Genomic DNA, 22,554 nt, shown 5'->3' on the forward strand with positions numbered 1-22,554 from the left:
GTTTTTTCTGATTTTAATATTGGACAAATGCAAAAGTGATTTCATAGGATGCCAGTTCCTTATAATGAATCACTTTGTTTGTTTATTATTTTGACTATTACATCATTTTCACTATTGGCCAATCATGTTGCTGTTCATTGATACGCACACCCTTTAGTGCTGATCTGTTTTTGTAGACTTAAAGATTTAATAAAAAGAGGACGCTCTGAGGAGGGATTTAGCGATGGATGGAATTCTCCCCTTGTCCTTCATGCGAGTTAAAAATCCAAGCTTATTTTGGACACTTTTATGAGGAAAATACTTCAAAAAATAATGCCCGGTCATGGGTCGATACCAGAACTTTGTAAACTGGAGGTACTTGCCCATCTCTGATGTTTCAATTTATATGACTTCTAACGTAAATGTCAGCCTGAAGGTCAACCAGCTAATTGGACTATTTTCTTAGTGATGCAGCTCAATGCATGGAACAACTGCGATTGCCAAACATGCTTCAAATAGCCTGTGACCAAGCTTCTAGTTTAGCCAATACAAGCCACTTCCTTGAGATCCGTTTCATTTCCGCTACCTCTACACCATCAAATCGATACTCAAGACTAAACAAGGCTTTTAAAGAGGAAACAGCTCCTTGCATTATACATCCATTTGTACCAGTTTATTCCACTCCGTGTAGCCGGTCAGGTAGAATTTGTCTCCTGTCATCCTTGCTGGATTAGCTACTAATCAGTATGCTAAGTAAAGAGGTCAAAAGAAAGATTTTCTTTTGTCATCCAGCTTATATTAATACTTTCATTAGGGACGACTGCCTGTCGGGGATGCAGCGTGACACTTGTGGCCGCGCATGAGAAGCCAGGCTAATAAAGGGGATAAAGGGAAAGGTTAAATTGGAGCACAGCCGAGCCTGCCACTTATATGCACTGCATTTGTGCAAAAACATAAGCATAAAAGAAAGTATGCTGTGTCTTTTGTATGTCTGCGCGGTAAAACGCTGCCCTTTAATGTAATATTGAGTCGACAGTCCATAGAGAAAGTATGAAGTACCATATTTTCCGCACTATTAGGTGCATAGGATGGTAGAAAGAAAAATATCCCTATCACAATTGCACACAACCAAACACAATTGCACAATATTGGATATGTGGGGAATCAAACCCACTTTGTGGCTCAGATGGGGAGGGGGGGGGGGCGATTTTGTAGAGGTTTATTGTTCTATATTCTTTATCCATTATCCATTATACGTTATCGGTCAAATCATAATGCACTATGAAGCCAAGAGGCCGAGACACTTGCTCCCAGCCAAGAGGCTGAGTCAAAGTCCTAGCCACAGGGCCAAGCAGCAATCAATGAGTATGCGCCGTTCCTGGAGGTACTGCAATACTTGGCCGATGCGCGGAGTGGACAAATCAAGCTCTTATTCCATCTTCCAATTGCAAAAATCAACTGAATATATCATCAGTTCTAGGCAGCAATCAGTGAGAGTTCATGCCGAAACAGTTGGAATCCCACAGCCGGCAGATAGTGTGCATGCCGAAAAAGTTGGAATCCCACCGAGATTCTATCTATTAGAACACTAGGAATACAGATAACACAAAAATAAATGAGGTCTTATCTCATCCTCACAGTATTTTTAGTCACTGTACCAAATTGTTGTGTTTATTACTCAGCCAAGTTCCAAGAATATTCTCAGACATTAAAGTAGTCCGCTGTACAGCAGACTCACAAAATATTCACGAAACGCGCGGGCTTCTGAACTAAATGACAAGAAAGGCATTGTGGGAAGTAATTGTTGCAATGTTGTGAGTTGGTTGTTTTAAATAATATAAATAAATGCATGGCCAAATGTATTGGAAACGTTTGTCACTTGCAATACTTTGTTTGAACTGAGAAAACGTGAAACAACATTGTCTAGTCAAACAAATGTGCTACTCTGAATGAAATTGAATAGAAATGTTTTTTATTGTCCTGATATCAATCTTGTGGAACATTATATGCAACAAGATTGATCATGGCACTCCGGGGCAAAAACATGTAATAAAGACTTTTAAGAGAGGAAAAAGAGAGATAAAAGTCTATTAGGTTAAAAGGCAGAAAAAATATTTACAACGTAATGCTTAAACACATGAGGCATAAGTTAAATTAATAGAGCAATGTTCGTGAATATAGGGCATTGTAACAATAGTGCAGAGAGAAGAAGTGCAATTATATATAAGAGAAACAAAATAACCAATATAAGTCAAAAGGTATATGATTTCATTGGTTCGTGCAATAACTTATAGTGGAAACTAAAAAATATATGTTTTCACAGTTCAATGCGTTCGTTTAAGAGTGTGATGGCCCTGGGGAAGAAGCTGTCTTTTAGCTTGTTTGAGGACCTTTTAGACTTACTAGACGGCACAGGTCAAATAATCTCTGGCCGCGGTGTTCTTTTATGTTGATTGTTGTGCTACGATATCGCAATCGGGCAAAGTCCTCTAAACTGGGCCTAAGGTAGCAGATGATCTTTTGGGCTGTGTTGATGAATATCTGTATGTTTTTCCTGTCTGCTACTGTTCTCACAGTGATGATGAATATTATAGTGTTATAATGAGATAGGAGATAATGCCTTTTCAGGTTTCGTGTACAGTGATCTAGTGGAATAGAATTGAGGGTAATTTTTCGCTTCATTTATTGCACAGGTGTCAAACAGGCGGCCCGCGGGCCAAGTCAGGCCCGCTAAGGGATTTAATCTGGCCCACGAGACAACACTCAGAGAAGCGCAAGAGAAAAACAAGCTGCAGGTTGAAATATGTCAACTTGATGTTGCCAAAGCCAGGTGCCTCTCACAAAGACATTGTACTTGTACTTATTTCTCTCTCTCTCCGTCTTTTCCACCCCCTTTTCTCCCACTCTGTCTCTTTCACTCCCTGTGTCTCTCTTTTTCGCTTCCTTTGTTGCTCTATGTCTCTTTCTCTCTGTGTCTTTTAACCTCTTTTGCCCAAACTTCCTTTTTTCCTTTTCTCTCTTTTCTCTTTCTCTCTTCATACCCTTCGCACTTTCTTTTCTCTTTTCTCTCCTTCTGTCTTTCTATTTCTCTTTGGATTTCTTTCTTCCTCTCCCTTTCTTTTCCCCCTCTCTCACGACTTTTTATCTTTTGTTTCTCACGCTCTATCCCTCTCTCTCTCTTTTTCTTTATTTGTCCCGCCCTCTCTCCTTTTCCCTCCCTCTTTCTCTTATTTCTTTATCTCTTTTTTTCTTTCTCTTTAATCTGCTAGTCCGGCCCCCGACATAATGTTTGTTCTATCTTGTGGGCCCCGAGTTAAAATGAGTTTGACACCCCTGATTTAAAGCTATGCAATAGTGCAATTTTTAACCTCCATCCATGTCCTTAGCGTTCTTGCTAAGTGGTTCGATCTCCCTTGGCATCTGTGTATGCTATTATGGTCAGTGATTACATGTATCAACTGATCAATAATTGCACAAATATGGTAACACATTTGCAATTTCGTCCGCATGTAAGGCGCACCGGATTAAGTATTGCATGTTCAGATTTAAAATACTGTTCATGTGTGTGATGGGGAAAGGACACCCTATTTTGCTTTAATGAGCAGAAAAGGTTAGCCCGGAGCGAGGTCTTTTGGAGCATTGCATTTAGTCCTCCCCCTTTCTCCTTGTATTCCAACACACTTAATTTACACACTCCATAGACACAAATCAGATTCTGCAGGTTTTGTTGTCTGACATTTCTGACACACAAAAACACACTTGTGTCCATGCAAACCCACGCAAGGGAGTAATGCTGTCCTAAGCGTTGTGCCACTCGATGACGCGACCTTCAAGCCCCAATGTCCTTCATCCCTAAGGTGCCCTTGATGACTCCCAGCACAGAGCAAGATGGGGCATCCGCACGTTACTCCAAATTTAACAGTGGAATGGTTGGAGTTAGGTAAAGAAGAAGGGGTTCTTCTCACATCTTATCTTACCATAGAAATACCAAGTGTCCTGGCTCTAATGTTGCAGCTCTACTGAGAATTAAGCGAATGCATCTCTCATGTTAATGTTCCGGGTAATACAGCTCATTTAGATTCCGAACGCGGGCCTTTCATCTAACGGCTAGCCTGTACAGTATGCGTCGATATCTTCGGCGGCAAAGAAATAAATGAAGGGAGAAGCCTATTGACATTTGCAAGGCCTAAAAGGACACATTCTTGAAAAACCTTGCAGATTAAAAGTCGGTCAGTGAACGTCTGCGCTCTAGTTGGCTGATTGTTGCTGGGGCGCTACCGGAGGTTTAGCACGATGGAGATTTAGTGGGAATTATCTATAATGTCACTCTGAATGCTAACATGAATGTCACTAGCATTGGCCGAATCATGGGACATTATCTTGTGGTTAGGAAAAGCTCAGTGCAGCATTGACTCCCGAAATAAATAATTATGGTTGAAAAATGGGCGTAATTTTAGCATGGGCAGAAGGAACATGTCAATCTGGAAATCAGCGCTGTGTCCACACCAATATTATTTGATCACCTAATCAAATGTGCTATGTGCCAATCAATGCCAAGACCAAACCTACGCCGCATGGTCAACATAATCAAGGAGTCCTACGCAAAGTTCTTCTGTAAAGGCAAACCCCCTAAATATTCTTTGAAATAGTCACACACTACAAGAGATGTGTTTCCAAAGTGTACCTGATCAACAAAAAATATTGAAATATGTAAATGATAAAGATCAATACACTCGCAATAAATATAAAACAATTTTCAAACCATCTACTGTACCTTTAAGCAGCACTTTGATAGCAGACACTCTTACAACATTTTAGATTTTGCGATTATTACATTACATTATTACATTATTATGAGCAAAAAAAGCAATAAAACTCACTTGATTACAATAAAATGAGATGTTGCCCCTCTCAAATATTATCAAGACAGTTGACTGAATGGGTAAAAAATATCAGGTGATGGGGGAGCATGAGAACACTGCACGGCTGTCAGGCTTTGGGTAGCTTGGGTGGATAGTCCTGTGTCACGCCCCACTCTGTTAAATATGTTCAATGTGAAATAAGATGCCCCCCTGATTCCAGTATTGTATTTTACTGTTCTATATTTGATTTAAATGGGAGTATATACGATAAAAGAGAAAAAAAGAAGATTAAGAACAAAAACAAAAATGAACAAACAAATTGATCGGAAAGTCCAGATTATTCAGGGTATATCAGCTACACAGCGATTTTATTATCATTTGTTGACGATTATCCAAATAAGAATTTACTAAACAGGTACTGTCATTTCAATGTAGGACAATTTAACCAACAATATAGGAGAATTGAACCAATGTATTGCAACATAGTCCGCATTTGTCCAAAAGTATAAAAACATTTTATTTTAGTAGCTGTTAAATTACTGGGAGACACTATGCTATGTTTTGTGAAGTAAAGTACCCATTTTTTGGCACATTTTAGGGTAGAGGAAGACGTTAACTTTCCCCCACAGAGGAATACAGCCCCAGTCTTTGGCATAGAATGCAAACATTAAGAAAGGAAGAATGAGAAATGACACGTACATACAGTTGGAAACCATTTTTTGTTAATCCGAGTCTTCAGTAGAAGCACAATGATACACACCGACAAACATCTTTACATTATATATATATTTTTTTTATTTATAAGTCACGAACGAGTAGCAAGAAGAGACAACCTATAACAAACGTAGGGTTATTTAAAAGAGTAATAGCAATCTCACACTGGAGAAAAAATATAAATCCCTTCCTTTTTAAATATTGTAAATTTGAACCAAGGTGTTTTCAGGACTACTCATGCAGTAGGATGTACTACTTAGTCATCATTATATTAATTATAAAACACCAAATAGTAATTATTGGTAGGTAAACATTGTCATTGTTGCCATGGCGCCCAATTGGTCCCCGCCGTGTGGCGCCAGGTTCTGTCACAGTTGCCACGGTGCCCAATTGGCCCCGCCCACTGATACCAGCTGAAACCCGTTGACCGATTGCTGCCGGACTACTTAAACGCGGTCTTGCTTGTTGCCTGGTGTCAGAGCGTCTGCGAAACTCCTGCTAGACTCTGTGTGATATGCCAAGTCCTGTGAATCTCTGTTTTTGCCTGTGTTTTGATCCTGTTTTGTTTTTTGGCCCGATCTGTTTGATTTTGACCACTCCTTAGTTCTGATTATAATCTACTTCCGCGACCATCGATCCCCGGATCAAGTGTGCGCTCTTTCCTCCTCCCCTTATTAAACTGTGAGTAACGTTACGCGGTTGGGTTCTCATTCCTATTTCCTGTCCTGGTTTGGGACAAACATATAGGAATGGGTTTGTATTTTATATTGTATCCAAGATTTTCGTTGCAAAGAATAATACATTGAGACTGAAAAACAAAAAGAGAAGTTGCATAATAAGGAGTGCTTTGATTTTTTTAGCGCTGTGGAAATGACAACTAAGATAGCGTTCTAACGCACACAACAACCATTCTATTTCGGCTTGCTAATTAACAGGGAAAAATGAACAAAAGCACTAAATGCATCTCTTAAAATAATTGCCTGAGTAATCAAAGCAGATTTAGAAGTTTGTGTTTTCATTGCTGTTCAATGTTTGACTGATTGGTTTTTATCTCATTAGACATCTGTTGTTACAGCTGTTTTGAATAGAATAGCTTGTTTAAACTTGTTTTTTATCGTGTTTTCTAAAAAAATCTGTAGAATAAACAGTTATTTTGTTTTAGGAAATTGTCACTTCCTTATTTTGTGGAAGAAACAAACTGTTTTCTCATTGCTTTTATTCATTTCTGTGTCTGACTGGTTTTGACTTAATAGCCCATTTACGACCATCGAGTTGAATGCAGTTCTTTTGTCACAATGAAGAAGAAAATTGAGAGCTAATGATACTACTAATAATGTTTTTATATTCTCATTATAGTACACTACTCATACATATTTAAACTCAATTCTCATGACAACAGTATCCTGGATGTTAATTAGCTCATTGTGCCAATTGCAGGACGGTAAAAGACTGAACTTGAGCGTGTGCCATTGTAAATGGACCGTCTTCTGCTGTTAATGGACTACTCCAAGGTTTCATTACTGCTAAAAGTTCAACTTAATAGAGAGAGAGGAAAAGTGCATAGTGGGTAAAAGTGCATCTCTCACCACCCCAAAAAAATGTTGTTTAATTACTATAACATATTAAAATGCTTTCTGCAGTCCACTTCAAATTTTCATAGCCCTCCAGTGCTGCAATCCCAGCTGACAGGGGGCATTATACTTTTGGAATTCCTCTGCAAGACAATATAGACTGCATCCGTCTGTGGAGACTAAAGGTTGCAACCAGGGATTACGCCCAAGAGTAAAAAAAATCATAGGTTATAGGTCAAACAAGTCACAGCTGCTCCCATTGGGTTCGTGGGATGCACGACACTAACCAGACTTGCACAGTCATTCTATCATATATGTGTCAAACTGCTGTATCCCTTGCGGATGCAGATTTACAGAGGTCACTGTTTGGCATAAACACTCACGCCGACATACCGTAAATTCCGGACTATAGAGCGCACCTGATTATAAGCCGCACCCACCTCTTTTTAGGTGATTGGCCACTTTTATCCTTACACAAGCCGGACCCATGTATAAGCCACCTGCGCCCGCATTAATACTTGTGACACAATTACAAGCTTAAACCAGACCAGGCTGTAAATTGCACGATTGTAGCTACGTAGACAGTACACAATTCTTGAACCGCAGTTGGCATCATAGATGCAAAATGATACCCGTAATTAATGTATGATGCAGACTTGTAAATCCAAGGGAAAAAAAATGTATATTTCCAAAGTTATGGGTGGGAAAAATATATATCCACCATTGTCCGCTGCGACAACAGAAAGATCAACCGGTAACTCAGCTTTACCCCAATTGCCATCAGCCCGCGTTTGCTCCGCCCCTTCTTTTTGATTCGTCCCTAGAACACATAACAGAATAAATCTCTAAAATAAATACATTACAAAAATATACAGTTGCAAATACATATTATATATGGTTACACATATTTACGAAGAAAGACGGTACACTGAGAGAGTTTTCAAAGCTTTAATAATAATAATATAACTTTCATCCCAAACCGTACCTTAACTTCACAGACAATGTATGCTTATACTTAGAGGTTGCAGTCTTTCTTGGCGCACATATTCTACTGGTCTTAACTTTACCTTTTATACTTCAGTGCCGCTGGTGGCCACTAGAAAAATTCCATAAATTGTCCGCTTCACTGAATAAGCCGCAGGGCTGAACATTTGGGATAAAAGTAGCGACTTACAGTCCGGAACTTACGGTAGTTTAGAAACCTTTCTTATCTCACAACATCAAAACCATATAATCTACATCCTCCGTGCATTTGAGGAACAGCTCCAAGACAACACAGTTAACAGTGTTCATTGGTTAGCCAAGTTGGCATCCTGACCTCCGTTTTATGGTTCTTGTGAAGCTGCTCTAAGAGTGTCGTGAATGTCTCCATTTTGTATCAAGCTTTAACACCAGGCCCTACTTCAGGAGAGAGTTGTCTCGACTGACTGCCTTTAAAATGGCATATTTCACAGGTGAGTGATAGACCAAATACAAGCTAAGACTCTGAAGAAGCTGCTTTGATTTAGCATTTCACTCAAGATGCATTTGATCCTTCCGTCCACCAACATGGCCTAAAATTTCAAAGGTTGAGGTTTTGTACTGCTGTTACTTCTCAGCATATAACCCCAAAAATTAACCCTAGATACGAATTAAGACCATATCTTCAGTGTAAACTAAGACAACAGAGCAGGCTTACATTATCTCATTTGTTTATTGCTGTCATTTTTACTGTCAACGGTGAAAGACAGACAAGAGCAAAGGTTTGGTCTTGGCGTTCTAGGGCACATAGCATATTTTTTAAAGTGATCACAATGAGACAACCCAACAATTGGTCGATTTAGTTTGGGAAAAGTTCCCTCTGTCCAACCCAAAACTTCACCATTGGAGATAAAGATGAACAAAACCTTTGCTGACGGGATACAACACTGAGAAACATTAGGTGCAGTGGAGTAAATTAATAAAGGATAAAGGATTTATAAAGGACAATAAAGGATGACATGTAGGACAGAAAAATAATCAGGATTCTAGCTGTTCACTGGTGTTCACTGGGTGGCAGATTATTCTATTCAATTACTTTGTTTCCATCTTATAGATGTTTTTAAATTGTCTTGCTGAATTTTTCTCAGTTTAACTGGTGTTTTAGTAGAATCAGGATTAGTATTGTCGTTATTGTCATTCAAACTTAACTTTGTTTACAACGAGATTACACCCAACACTTCAGGATAAACACATAATAAAGACATAAAAGAGAAACACAAGAGAAAATACTAGGATATATATAGGCAAAAATGATTACAATGTAGTACCAGGAGTTGGCCAAAGTTGTAAGTGCATCAGAACTAATACTGCCATGAAAAATAGTAGACCTTTATCAGCGACTTAATTCCGAAATAATAACAAGAATACAATAGCATAGAATATAATAGAATTGTCATTATTTTCATTGATATCAACATAGTGAAACGTTGTATGTAACGCGATTAGACATTACATTCTTGGGTAAACATGTGATAAAGACTTTAAAAATAAAATAAAATAAGAAAAAAAGCAGAATGAATAAGTTAAAGTATTTACATCACAGTGCTTAGAGACTGTCCCACTGTTTGTTTTTCTTATTTTATGTGAAATAAAGCAGCCATTTGGGGAAAATAGTCCTAAAGAATACCATTACATGTGATAGTGCTTCGTTTTAGTTAGTCCGCTTTAAAATGTGACCTGGCAGAAAAATATACAAGCATCTGTTTGGTTAAGTTTCCAAACCCAGTGCGTAAAATGTTTAACAATCATTTCGAGGAAACTGCAGCTCGGCTGTCCACATTTAGACGGATGCTAAAGGAATCCGGAGAAAGGGCCAAATGGGAATGCGTTCTTCAAATGGAGTGGAAATGGAAGGAACAAAAATAATAAATAAAGCATGTATGAGGTCTCCGGTTTCAGGAAACGAAACAAGTTGTTTTTGTAAACAGACCTTTGAGTCTCATAGGAAACATTCAAATGCTTCAATTGCTGACACATGCGGACAAAAACTCAGCGGTGCTTTTCTTTTCATTGCACACACACACGTAGACACACGATACACCCCTTCTACATGCTGGGTGACCTTTTGCATCTATGACCAACAGTGACATTCCTCACTCGGGCTGTCTGAGCTTTGTTTGGATTAGCTGAGAGGGAGCAGAACCCGCATTGGATCCCTTTGGCTGCAGCCCGCCACACGTACGCCTGCTGCTAGCTTGCGCGCATACTCTTTGACACACAGATCTCTAGACCTCAGAGGTGAGAGTATCTCCTCAGAAGTCCATGTATATACACACACTTGCGCTCACGCTCATGTGGCCTTATACAGGCATGCTAGTGACCCGTTGCCTTTCATGGGCTCTGTGTTCTCAGCAGCCCAGCCAGCTCACAGTTGAAGAGGGGTGATAAAAAGCTAGAGGAGGGTGAGTGAATAACCAACAGAAAATAGAAAATGTGATGTGTGACGAATGCAAGAAGAAAGCAGTGGACTTTCAAAATGATTGGTATGAGAGAATGTTTGAGAAATAAAACATGCTTGCTCTCACATAAAACATCATACTCTTACACATGCACAACCATATGCTCATACAGACACAGTGATACCTATGCACACTGTCATATATACTACTATATTATCATAAAGACATACTATACTCTCTCACACATATTAGTGTACTCTCACATGCACACACAACTATACTCTTGCACATATTACCATAAACCTATACTTACACTATTATGCTGTCACAAAAATACTACTATGCTCTCTCTCACACATACTTCTATACTCGGATTACCTCAAGTTTGATGTTAAACTGTACAACGTATGAACACAGATCAGTCTGCATCACTTTGGTTACCAAAAGTACGGAACACTTAGAAGTGAGGTGGTTATTACACTAGGAATGACAAAACATTTTAATACAGTAATAGCAATTTCAATGGTGTATGAAAAAGAATACTAGTGTGTTTGAGAGAGTAAAATAGCGTCCGTGAGAGTCTATAGTAGAGTGTGCACGGGAGTATAGTATTCTTTGTAAGAGTTTAGTAATATGCAATATGTTACTTCCAGGAATAACAATTGTGTATAGTAGTATCTGCTAGAGAGCATAGTAGTGTGTGTATGAGAGTATAATAATATGTGTAAGATAGTATAATAGTATGCATCAGAAGGTATATTAGTGCTTTTGCATGGGTATGACTGTGTCTTAATGAGAGTATAGTTGTACATGTGTTAGAGTATGATGTCATATGTGACAGTAAGTATAATATACTTCTTAAACGGCCTATATTAGTTTAGGTTTAAACTTCAATTGCTGGATGTAGGAAACAACACTAGGAAGTAGGGGATCCCTCGATGCGTGGACAAAGATCTGATCCGTCATCTAGTGGTGATTTATCCTGCTGAAATCATTTCCAGAAGTTTGGTACTCACTGATGAGCTGTGCCAAAACAAAAAAATGTTTTAATACTCAGGACCATTGTTTCTAAAAACAAAGATTAGCAAAACGTAAAATATGATATAATATAATAACATCTTAAACCAAGTAAGACTGTTCTTTTACTCGTCAAGTCAAGTCATGTTTGTATGTTTAAGATTGTCCATTGTTCATTCAATTGACTGTTCAAATTGATTTCGACTCTTGTCTTTTATCTTTTAATCTGATCACTCATCAATCCTGCAACAAGTCCAGTAGTTTTTCTTCCTGGTATAGGTGCAACACAGGGGTCTGGCACATTTTTCCGCAGAGGCCCCTCTCTTCACCTCGGAAACCGTCGTCGGATGACGACAGCGGGATGTACACCTCGGCTTGTGGAAGCTTAACCTAATGCACAACTAAATCCTGTCTCCTGTCATCATAAACACGCTGTCATCCTGTCGCGGGCTAGCGCTTTCTGACACGTTACATCCACAGGTTGTTTTGCATGTAAGCGGTCTCAGCGTCATGCGGGATGAAGAACGAAAAAAAATATATTAACACAGACATCAGTTATAAAGCAGCAATTAAACCTGACACTCGCAGAAGTAACATGAAGCTGTACAAGGAAAACGGGAGCTAATCAACAACTTGTGTAAACCTTTCAGTCGGTTTCAAAAGGCCAATAATCGCTAAAGTAACGGGGGTGATTGATGACAGTTTTAAATAGTACCAATGCAAGCGCATTCAAAATTATTGAAAAGCTCGTAAAAACGGCTAATCCGTACAGAGGAAAGTAATTTAAAGTGACAGTGTGTATTGTTTAGCACTTCACTTAAAAAAAGAATGTCATTCATGAGAAAAAAAATGTTAAATATCAATGATAACCAAAAATATGTGTATTCTCTATTACATATGCATTTTTGGAACACTCGAAGGTCGAGAAATTTGTATTTGAATAACGGGAGGTTCAATTAGAGGTAGCTGACAGCATTGTCTGGTATATTGTTGCTACTGGTAACCCGAATAGGCAAAAACATTAAGCAGTTTGGTGACATTGAGTCATGCAGTTGTCTTTCTTCCTTGAGCTTTGTAGCACTTGTTTTTGGTTGTAGTTTACAATACAGTGACATGCAGATGTGAAATATTACACTGTGTCCCTTTAACAGTTTAAAACGATGAAATGGTGGGTTACTAAAAGGTTGAGGGAGTCACAAATATTTATGAAACTAACTCAGGGGTCGAAGACAAACAAGCCCTTCTTATGAAGTTATTGGAAGAAGGACTTATTTTAAACATTTTTTGAGCTGTGCAAACACAATCTCATTAAATGTGTATTTTAGTTGCCAACTTATGGAAAAATATACTATTCGATCCATACAATAACAAAATATTTGTTACAAATAACAGATACGCATTTTGGAATCCCCACAAACACACAGTTACTAAAAATGTCCTCAAAACCGTCCTAGTGTTATAATTCAATTAGCTTAAACCTTCAATAAGAATATGATGTGTTCTTTTATATTTCAGCATTTAACCAATCATGTTCCAGCCACTACTTGCTAGGCTCAGAAATAAACTCTGAAGCCTGCAACAAGGGATCTGCAGGCTCTCATGATACCAAACAAGTGAGAATAAAACTGTTGATTTAGCTAATCAGATTCAGAGTTGGTTCACGTTTAGATTCTTGAAGACCTAGAGAAACGTCACCGCCTTCACAAACATAAGTGCCAGTAATTCACCAAAATGATGGCGCCAACAGTTGTCAAACAGGGAAATACACAGTTGTGTTGATTTCATAGCAGGCGTTTTGACAAATCCAAAGCAAGCAAGGTTTGTATGCATTTAGCCTGGAGGTAAGATCTTAAGCCCGACCGTGAATACAGTCTTGTTCAACTTAACCTTGTTACAAAGAGAGGCTTTCGCGTCAGTTGACCAAAGCCCGCCACCGCCCTCCACCACCCCTCTCTTGCACAGTCAGGCCGGAGTAGTGCCCCGGGAAGTTGTTGATGCTACAGCAAGTTTGATTTGGCGAGAGTTTTGGAGAGATCGTCGTTGGCCGTCGCCCCAAAAAATACGCAGAGAGAAGATATGGCAAAAAGGAAACACGCTTTATTGCATTCGGGACACGTTCAAAGTTCCAGACGTTCAACATTGGTGCATTTGGAAACAGACGTACGGAGGGGAGGCGGCCCAGATCACTTCTACTCCACCCGAGTACTCACAAATAAAAGAGTAAATTTCACTTACTGGAAAAAACTCATAGAGCCGGTTCTTTCGCTAACCATGCACCAATGATTGCGACTGCAGTGAATGCGTAGCGGTAAATTCCACGGCACACCACTGCCTTTGAATGTGATTTAATTTGAAGATGGAAAATACCTTTTAAAAACTACTCCATCGTGAAGATTTTAGACTTAATATTCAATAGTAAAGGACACATTCCTAATAATGAATTTAGCCGAGACTGACGGATGTCGAATGAGCTTGACGACTTTAACACATTGAAAAACACTGTGAAAACAAACATAATGGACTGTTTCTGAGATCAAAAATACACATTATTTTTAATTGGCTTTCAAAAATATAAGAACTTGTTACTACTGCATTCTGTTTGTATATTGGGAGGATCCCATATTTGAACCTATTATGCCTGTGTTGGTAGCTGAACAGGGATATTAAGCGTAACATCCGTTCCCAGAAAGCCAGTATGTTTTGAGATGTCGAGGAGCTCAGATAAGTGATAAAAGATTTTCGTCACGTGAGTCTCAGTCAATGCATAGATTATGGTTACATATTCTATAAGCATTGAAAGGATACTCAACATTCAACAAGGTCATGTTTGTGAATACATGTGAATCTTAAGCTACTATTGAGCACCGTTTCTTTTGTGCTTACTACATGATGTCAATATGAATAATAACAAAGCATAGAAAGTATGTTAAAAGAATCACAACAATTAAATTCCATTGACAAACCATGACAATATCACCTAAGGGAATCACAATGGTTGTTTTGATTAAAAATCTGTTTTTAAGCTTCCACATTTACAACCGGAAAATATACATCCATTAGTAGAAGCACGCAACTTGAGATCACAATCTTGATAGTGTGGTGGTGAAGAAAGGTTTTTATGATGGCATATTCTTGTTTTGCAGCTCTGAACAGAGATTGTGGTTGAATAAACGGTGAGATTCGGGTCGCCGCACCTGACTCAAGGGAGTCCTACCGGCTTCATAAGAAATGAATGAGAGGGAGGAAGGCTGGGGGGGACATGTGCGCAACACGACAGGACCGCTTTTAAAAGCGGAGTGAGGGGACTTTGTGAAAATTCAGCTTTTATTTTCGAATCCAAGTTTAAACGCTAGAACGCGAGTTTTGAGAATCGCTGGTGGAGCTAAGGGACAGTGGGCACCGACCACAGTGTTGCATATGTAAGATGCATGACAGTCAGCCGAGTGGGTGTGAGATGACGTCCCTAATGAGTCAGCGGGCAGGGTGGATATGCTCTGTATGCTGTGGTGGAGGACAAAGGTTGTCCGGCTGCATTATCTGCCAATAAATAAATCCCTCAGTTTCCGCGGGGGTTGTGTTCCAAAAAGATGCTGTGAGAGTCAAATCACGCAAAGTAGAAACCTTGATGTATTTTGTTATTGACTACACTATTATTATACACTGAATCCAAAGAACAGACCCAATTTACAGGCTTAAGCATTTGTTGAACAAATACAAGTATCACTAGTGGACTGTCGCAGGAGATACAAGTGCAAGTGGTCCTTTAGTGAATCAGATTTTTGCAATCCGGAGATGGAATAAGAGCTTGCTCTGTCCACTCCATGCATCGGCCCGGTATTGCAGTACCTCCGGGAACGGTGCATTCGCAATGATCGCAGCAAGGCTTTAGGGCTAGGACCTTAGCTTGGCCTTTTGGCTGAGAGTAAGTGTCCCGGCTCCTAGGCTTTGTAGCGTATTATGAACTGACCGATAACGGATAATGGATAATGAATAACGAAGATAGAACAATAACCCTTAAAAACCCCAAAACCCCCACAAGTACTGTACTTTAAATACGTTGTTTTTCTTTAAATAACTCTTGTACTCTAAAATACAATCATGATATAATAGTATATAACATATAAGCAGCTTCCAATTGGGCGAGGTCAGTCGTTCGGAGCTGCAGTTCCCATTTTGGGGGTTACAGACCCTACGAAAGTAGACCACATAAAAGCATATGTGTATCAGTTTTTTTGGGTATTCATTGGAGGTGCCTTGACTGGAAACTGGCTAGACACTCGTGGAGGCCTAAAGTACAACTGTAAATTTTAAAGGAAATCAATTCAGCTGTGTCAGAGCCTATAATGCACATACAAACACACACACAAATAGGTACAGTTGCTCCCCTACTTAGGACCATTCGATTTACGAAAAACGGTAGATACAAACAATTTTTCGGGATGTCGAGAAATATCCAGACAGTGCTGTAAGTTAGATTTTGTATTATGTGCATCTTTTTTCTGAGTAGAGGACATTACTGTAAAGCTTCTTTCCGCCGCTACCGGCATGTGGTGGCGCTGTGAGAGCTCACGCAGCATCCACCCGGAAGAAGAAATCCGGCTTCCTCTTCCTAGTGCGGGTGTAACGTATACTGTACTGTATCTCTAGCGCACTAAGAACTTTGCCGTTTTTATTGTTTAACATATCTTGCATCAATTCAATATGGTTGGCGTAAAGAAGGGGCGAGCCGTTTCTTTTTAAATGAAAGTGGAATAAGAAAGCTTGATGCGGTCGAGAAAATCGTTGGATCGCTTTTTTTTGCCACTTCCTACCACGGAGGAGAAAGTCGCCTTTCTCTTGAAGCGCATCTTCCATAAGTAAGTTTGAACGTCACTTTATTTATCTTTATAGAGCATATTTCGTTTCTAAATGTTTCTTTTTTAGCACAAAACACCACAGGTTACTTAGACAAGCCTCAAACATACGTATATAAACCTTTAACATACATTCCATACAAAATCTAACACTGAAGCAACTTACGAATACATTATTTGGAATCTCGTTCGTAAGTAGGGCATCGTCTGTTGTTCAGATTTAGATGAGATATTTTGGACTGGTTTGGATGGATGGATTAGATTGAATAGATATTTAGATAAAACCATTTTAAAATAATCTTCTTGCTATATTACACAACTGTACACAATCCACTGAACTCCTAACATTCCTAAAACAGGTTAACGTACTTAACTTGTTTTTTTTTTACAGATACATTATTTAATGAATGAAATGGAAGTTATATATTTAAAAATAATCTTGCTACTATATTTCACTATTGATTGGTTATATGAAATATGATTGGTTGACCTACATGAGTCCTTGTGCAGATAAGGCAGATTTCCATGGGAACCTAGAGAAAGAAAAATCTCAATTTGGGTCAAAAAAAGTGAATTGTTCACTTATGTAATTTCTTCGTCTGCCTTTTGGTGCTTTTGTGGGTCCAGAGGCAAAGTTGGTCATACTTTTTACATATATTTACAACATACACAAATTGATGCACGCGCAGGCACAGGCAGAATTGTGGCGGGGTGTTTGTTTAGCCAATCAGAATGCAGAACACAATGCACGATGAAAATCCACAAAATATCGAAACCGCGATACAGCGAGAGATTACTGTGCCCTCCTCATTTGTCATCAAGAGCCGCAATGAAAAACAGCGGACGGAATATATGGCGAGGTCAAAACTCGGGTCTTCGGCGCAACCATTTTAAAACCGACTATATGTTCGTGTCATACTTCCGGCTGAACAATTTTCCGGCCGAGCCTTCCAGGAAAACAATGCGTGTTCCCATCAGTAATGCTACACTGCAGTACTCTGCACCCAGCGGCACCCCGCAAAACCCCTCTCGCACTTCAATGCGTCCAAGACCCAATCCATCATTCCCGAGTACATTGGCCTCAAGGCATTGCCTGAGAGCTCTCTGGACCCCTCCCTTACTGCGTCCCCCAAATGTAATGAGAGGGAGATACAAAAAGGAGGAGAAGTCAAATAGGGTGCCAAGCAGGGGAGGAGGTGAGTCATGGACACAACCACAAGGTGATGGACTGTGAAGGAGACATGAGGGTGTGGCGCAACGCGGTAACGGGAGGCCAGCCATCCTGCCACCACCATCTACTTGTATAGATTTGTTTTAATGCATGCAGACTATTACCAATCCCTATAACACAAATATATGCCATTGAGTCCCCATATTCCATTGTGGTTAATAGTCGCTCTGTATCAGGTGTCATATTAAAAATCAACACAACTTCTTAGCAGGGCAGCACGGCGGCGCAGTGGTTAGCACGTGTGCGGCACAGTTCTGTGTGGGTTCAAATCCAGCTACCGGACTTGTGCGGAGTTTGTATGTTCTCCCCATGCTTGTGTGGGTTTCCTCCGGGCACTCCGGTTTCCTCCGACATTCCAAAGACATGCATTTCAGGTGGATTGGTCGGTCGAAATTGTCCCTAGGTGTGAATGAGTGAGCAAGTTGTCTGTCCCTGTGTTCCCTGCGAATGGCTGGCAACCAGTTCAGGGTGTCCCCTGCCCACTGCCCGATGATTGCTGTGATGGGCTCCAGCACCCCCGCGACCCTACTGAGGATAAGCGGTGCAGCTAATGAGATGAGATGAGACAACTTCTTAGTCACACACAGTTACAAACGTTTGTATCATCATTCAAGTATGAATACATGAATGAATGAATGGGTGGATGGAAATTTTACTTCGAACATAACAAAGGGAAAAAAAAATGGGAAAAAAAACTGAAAAAACAATGTTAACATACAGGTTCGAGAGGGAGTAGTAAGAAGCATATGCTCTTAAAATTTTACCCCCAGACTACCTTAACATTTGCATCCCATATCTTTATCGCCTGTGTATTAATATGTAAAAAATAACTTTTGAATATACATATGTAACGGGTGTAATAATAACTTTTGTTTTATTGAAATTTCTGCTAAAATATGTTTGAATAGTTTATGTGTGAGCGTCCTGCGATGACGAGTCCAACAGTGCCACCTGCTGGTATGGGGCAAGGTTTGGTTTGGCTTCTTATTTTGGGACCGGAAGGCAGGGGTTTTTGGCAGTCTACAGCGCGCTGCCAACGGTAAGCCACGATCTTTTGGTGCTCCGCAAAAAATTAATTGTAAACATTAAAACCGCAGCTGACAAATCTCTCAACATGCACAGTAATGTGATTGATGTTGTCAAGCGGTTTGGATATATTTTCGTTTTGTTTCTGTAGCCATTTATGTTAGTTTTGCCGGATGTTGCATGTTGTGCTAAAATGCTAAACCCCCTTATAGTGTTGAAAGCCAGCAGAGGAGCTAACCACGTGTTGTGTGTGATTCATTTGCAGCAACTGCAATAAAAACCTCATCATCCAGTCCAGCGTGAATGCGGATCTTTGGTGGGACGGGTACACCGCGGTTACACATACAATGAAGTTACATTGGCTCTGTGGATACAAAGTATTTTCATATAATATTCATCATCATTACTATCACTACTTCCATCACTTTTTCAAGTTTTTTCTTTGATTGGTAAATTGTAACTACTGCTCTCCAATGTTATGGAAGGGTACTACTTCCCAGGTGTGTTCACAAATTCCAATCCACTATGTGTTTAGCTGAGTACTTGACACATTGTTTTAGTTCATTGGACCAGGGGTCCAGCCCCTATCAATATATACAATATACACTCAAAACTTTTTCATTAGGGTATTCTAATAGGAGTGTTGGTGGTTAAATGTAGTTTGAAAGTCGATTCTGCACAAAATACCCTTTGTTTTGGTTTCGAATTGCTCCGTGCTGATTGCAAAAAAATGATTTTGCCACAAGACTTGGAAGTTGGAACATGCTTTTTCTTTCTTAACAGTCAAGCCTTGGTGGGGTCTTCCCTAGATGTCATTCCTTTATTTGGCTCCATTCACCCTTATATCGACTGGATATTGTCTTCTTGGTCTTCCAAATTGCCTTTACTGCTACTCCTTCTATACTGCCTCCTATTTCTTGTTAGCCCCAACAACACCCCTGTTATCATCTCCAAAGCTTTTATCTATCCCTGTTCCAGTCACTCCCACAGTCTCATTAGCTGACAGCTACTACAGGACTCCTATGAGAGGCCACATGAGGCCCACATAGCACAGTGACCTTAGTTTCACACAAATGCTGCTATCAGTGACAAGCAATCAGACGCATTGCCGACAAATGTTCACGCGTGCATAGACACTCGAAGCGAGAACGACTGCAAAGAACACACGCATGCTTCCTGGACCGTCACGGTGTGTGTCAGCAGCCTTCAACCGGCTATTGGCCCGGGTTAGAGGTGACACCTCCAGTAAAATAGAAATGACAGCTTGGCCTCCACCCTGCTTTCTGCCCCGTTTGATCACAATAGCATTTTACACAGATGAAGGGGCGGGGCTCCCGAGGCCGGGGGTCCTTGGCAGACATTAACACTTAACGTGGTAAATAACGCTATAAACCTGTGTTTTAATCAGCGTCAGGGACGCGCAACCGAACCCAATGAGGCTAACAAACAGTCCGTCGCTGTGCTGTCGAACCCGACTGAAAAGACCCACAAGGTCAAAAACCGGAGCCCCGGTTTGACCTTCCAAGCCATCATAGTGGCACATAAACCTCCGGGCAAGAAATCAAAAGCGGCTAAGAGGAGTAACAACCTTGGGGAGCAGACATATTTGCAAGATGAATGCGGGCGGCGGACGCCCTCGATCCATCCTCGGCAGATCAATTGCTATGAGTCAAACTCATACTTCCTATCTCTGGCCCCTGTGATAAAGTCAAATTGGCAAAATAAGACGGGTAGTTGCAAAAAGCTTCACAACAAGTGATGCCACGGTTACCTTGAAAAAGTTGCCAGGTTACTTTACTGTTTCGTGTCTTTAAAAAGTAACTGTCACAAACCAGAAACGGACACAGGACCCAATAGCGCTATTGAAAAAAGAGGGAGAGTAGGGCTTGCTTCCATGATCCAATGGCTGACGGACAAAAGGAGCGAGCGGTGCAGAAGTCGCACTTCCGTGTCTGGCGAAGAGGATTGTAGATAGGCGGGAACGGCAAGTCATTGGCCGGGACAGGAGATCAAAGGCGATGTCGAGTTCGTAAGCAAGGTTAGTAGCAGGAGGCAGGCAGGTAATGGGGCAAAACAGGTCAGGTAACAGGCAGGCAGAACGGGGCGTATTCATGTGGAAAACAAGTCAGCAACAAAGATCAGGCAGAAAAAAGCAGGGCAAAAACGGAGTCGGGCGAAAAGGCTAACTGAGCTGAAGGCAACAGTTTGCATAACGATCAGACGGCTTCCTCTTGGAAGCCGGGGGTTTAAAAAGAGAGTGACATCCAATCAGCTGTCTGGGCTGTTGGCACAAATTAAGCCGCCGCAGCTGCGCTAAATCGGCAATCATGACAGTAACTAGAATAGAATAGAATATAATAGAATAGAATAGAATAGAATGGAATAGAATAGAATAGAATAGAATAGAATAGAATAGAATAGAATAGAATAGAATAGAATAGAATAGAATGCATTGCCATTGATATCAACATGATGAAACATTGGATGCTACGAGATTGGACATACTGTAGCACTCCAGGATAAATATGTAGTAAAGACTTAAGAATAAATAGGCAAAAATATTTACAACAACTGCTTAGACTTTGACTCAAGTTTTAATAATCGTGTAATGAAAGAATGGTAACAATAGTTCAATAAAAAAAGTTCCAATAAAATTAGCAGAAATTAAAAGGCTTTGACTATTATTTAGTTTCAAAAGTAAATGAGTAGTATTAAAGGCAAAATTGTCATTACTGTCTTGCAGTCTATCTAGATAGCATAACTGCATATTTCACGCAATAAATGGTAACGCATTATATGTTTCATTAAAGACAAAATAATAATATTTAAATTCATATAACATATATCCCAGGGATCTCAAATTAAATTACCTTAGGGGCCACCAAAGCTCACGTCTGGTTGAAGTTATGCCAAATATTCTCAAATAACCGTTTTTGTCTTCACAAAATCCATCTTTATTTAACGCATATCCGCATAAACGCTAGGGGGAGGTGGTTAGACCCAAGAACACTCTCACATTCACCAAACATTTATTCCACTTCACTCTTCCCATCCTGACACCGAAAAGTAGGCCCACAGCACAACAAGGGGTGAGTTACTGTGTTATGCAACCCTTTATCAGCAGAAAGACCCAACAGTGTGCACACAATTAATCATAAGTCAGCATTTTTAAGAATTAGTGCAAAATGAAATAATTTAGTTGTAAATAAATACGCCAATTATTCAGTAAATAAGTAAGTAATGAAGAATTTTGAAACAAAATAAGATGTGGATTTGAAAAAAAAAAACACCCCTGATATCTGCAGTTTATATGAAAATAATAAAAAAAACATTTATAATAGATGAGTAGAATCTCAGGACCAGAACGGAAACAGGACCCAATTATGTTACGTTTCTCACAAGTTTTATTAAAGGAAAGAGGAAGGGCTGCGCCCACAATCCGGTGTTTGCTGGAGACTGGAAGCAAATCGCTGTTGTATTCGGATTGTGATCCGAACACGTAAATGGATCTTCCGTAGCGAGCGGTGGCAAAGTCAGGGACGGGAAAACTGGTCGCTAGCTGGGACTGGGGGAGCAAAAACGTTGTCGGGGTCAGAAACAGGTCAAAAACCGGGACGGGAGAGCAGACGTGGTCGGAATCAAAAACGGGTTGCAAGTCGGGACGGGAGAGCAAATGAGGTCGGGGTCAAAACGGGTCTTAAGTCGGGGCGGGGGAGCAGAAGTGGTCGGGATCAAAACAGGTCGTAGTCGGAGACAAATGGGAGCAAATGCGGGATAGGCGGGAGCCAGGGTCGAAAAAGGCTCGTATGTACGGAGACGGACTGACAACAAGGGACGGACAGGGCTGGGTTTGAATAGCAGGGAAGCCAATCTGTGAACGAG

General features: G+C 40.2%; 1 protein-coding gene and 1 pseudogene across 3 annotated transcripts in view; one reads left to right on the plus strand and one right to left on the minus strand.

Moving 5' to 3' along the window:
* Positions 1–22,554, minus strand: part of clmpb (CXADR like membrane protein b) — a 149,924-nt gene that overhangs the window by 71,841 nt on the left and 55,529 nt on the right. Inside the window, exon 1 of one of the 3 annotated variants that reach the window (XM_088345869.1) lies at positions 11,463–11,563. The exons of 1 other annotated variant lie outside the window; for it this stretch is intronic. In XM_088345869.1, coding sequence (XP_088201995.1) covers positions 11,463–11,511 — 49 coding nt within the window. In that variant the 5' untranslated portion in view covers positions 11,512–11,563. Of the gene's footprint in view, positions 1–11,400; positions 11,564–22,554 lie in introns of those variants that run through there. One more of the 3 variants, XM_088345871.1, reaches the window with a different exon arrangement.
* LOC148358807 (U2 spliceosomal RNA) lies at positions 15,282–15,430 on the plus strand (annotated as a pseudogene).

Source organism: Urocampus carinirostris, chromosome 10, assembly GCF_059441175.1.
Source record: "Urocampus carinirostris isolate Australia breed hairy pipefish chromosome 10, RoL_Ucar_1.0, whole genome shotgun sequence".
NCBI lineage: Eukaryota > Metazoa > Chordata > Actinopteri > Syngnathiformes > Syngnathidae > Urocampus > Urocampus carinirostris.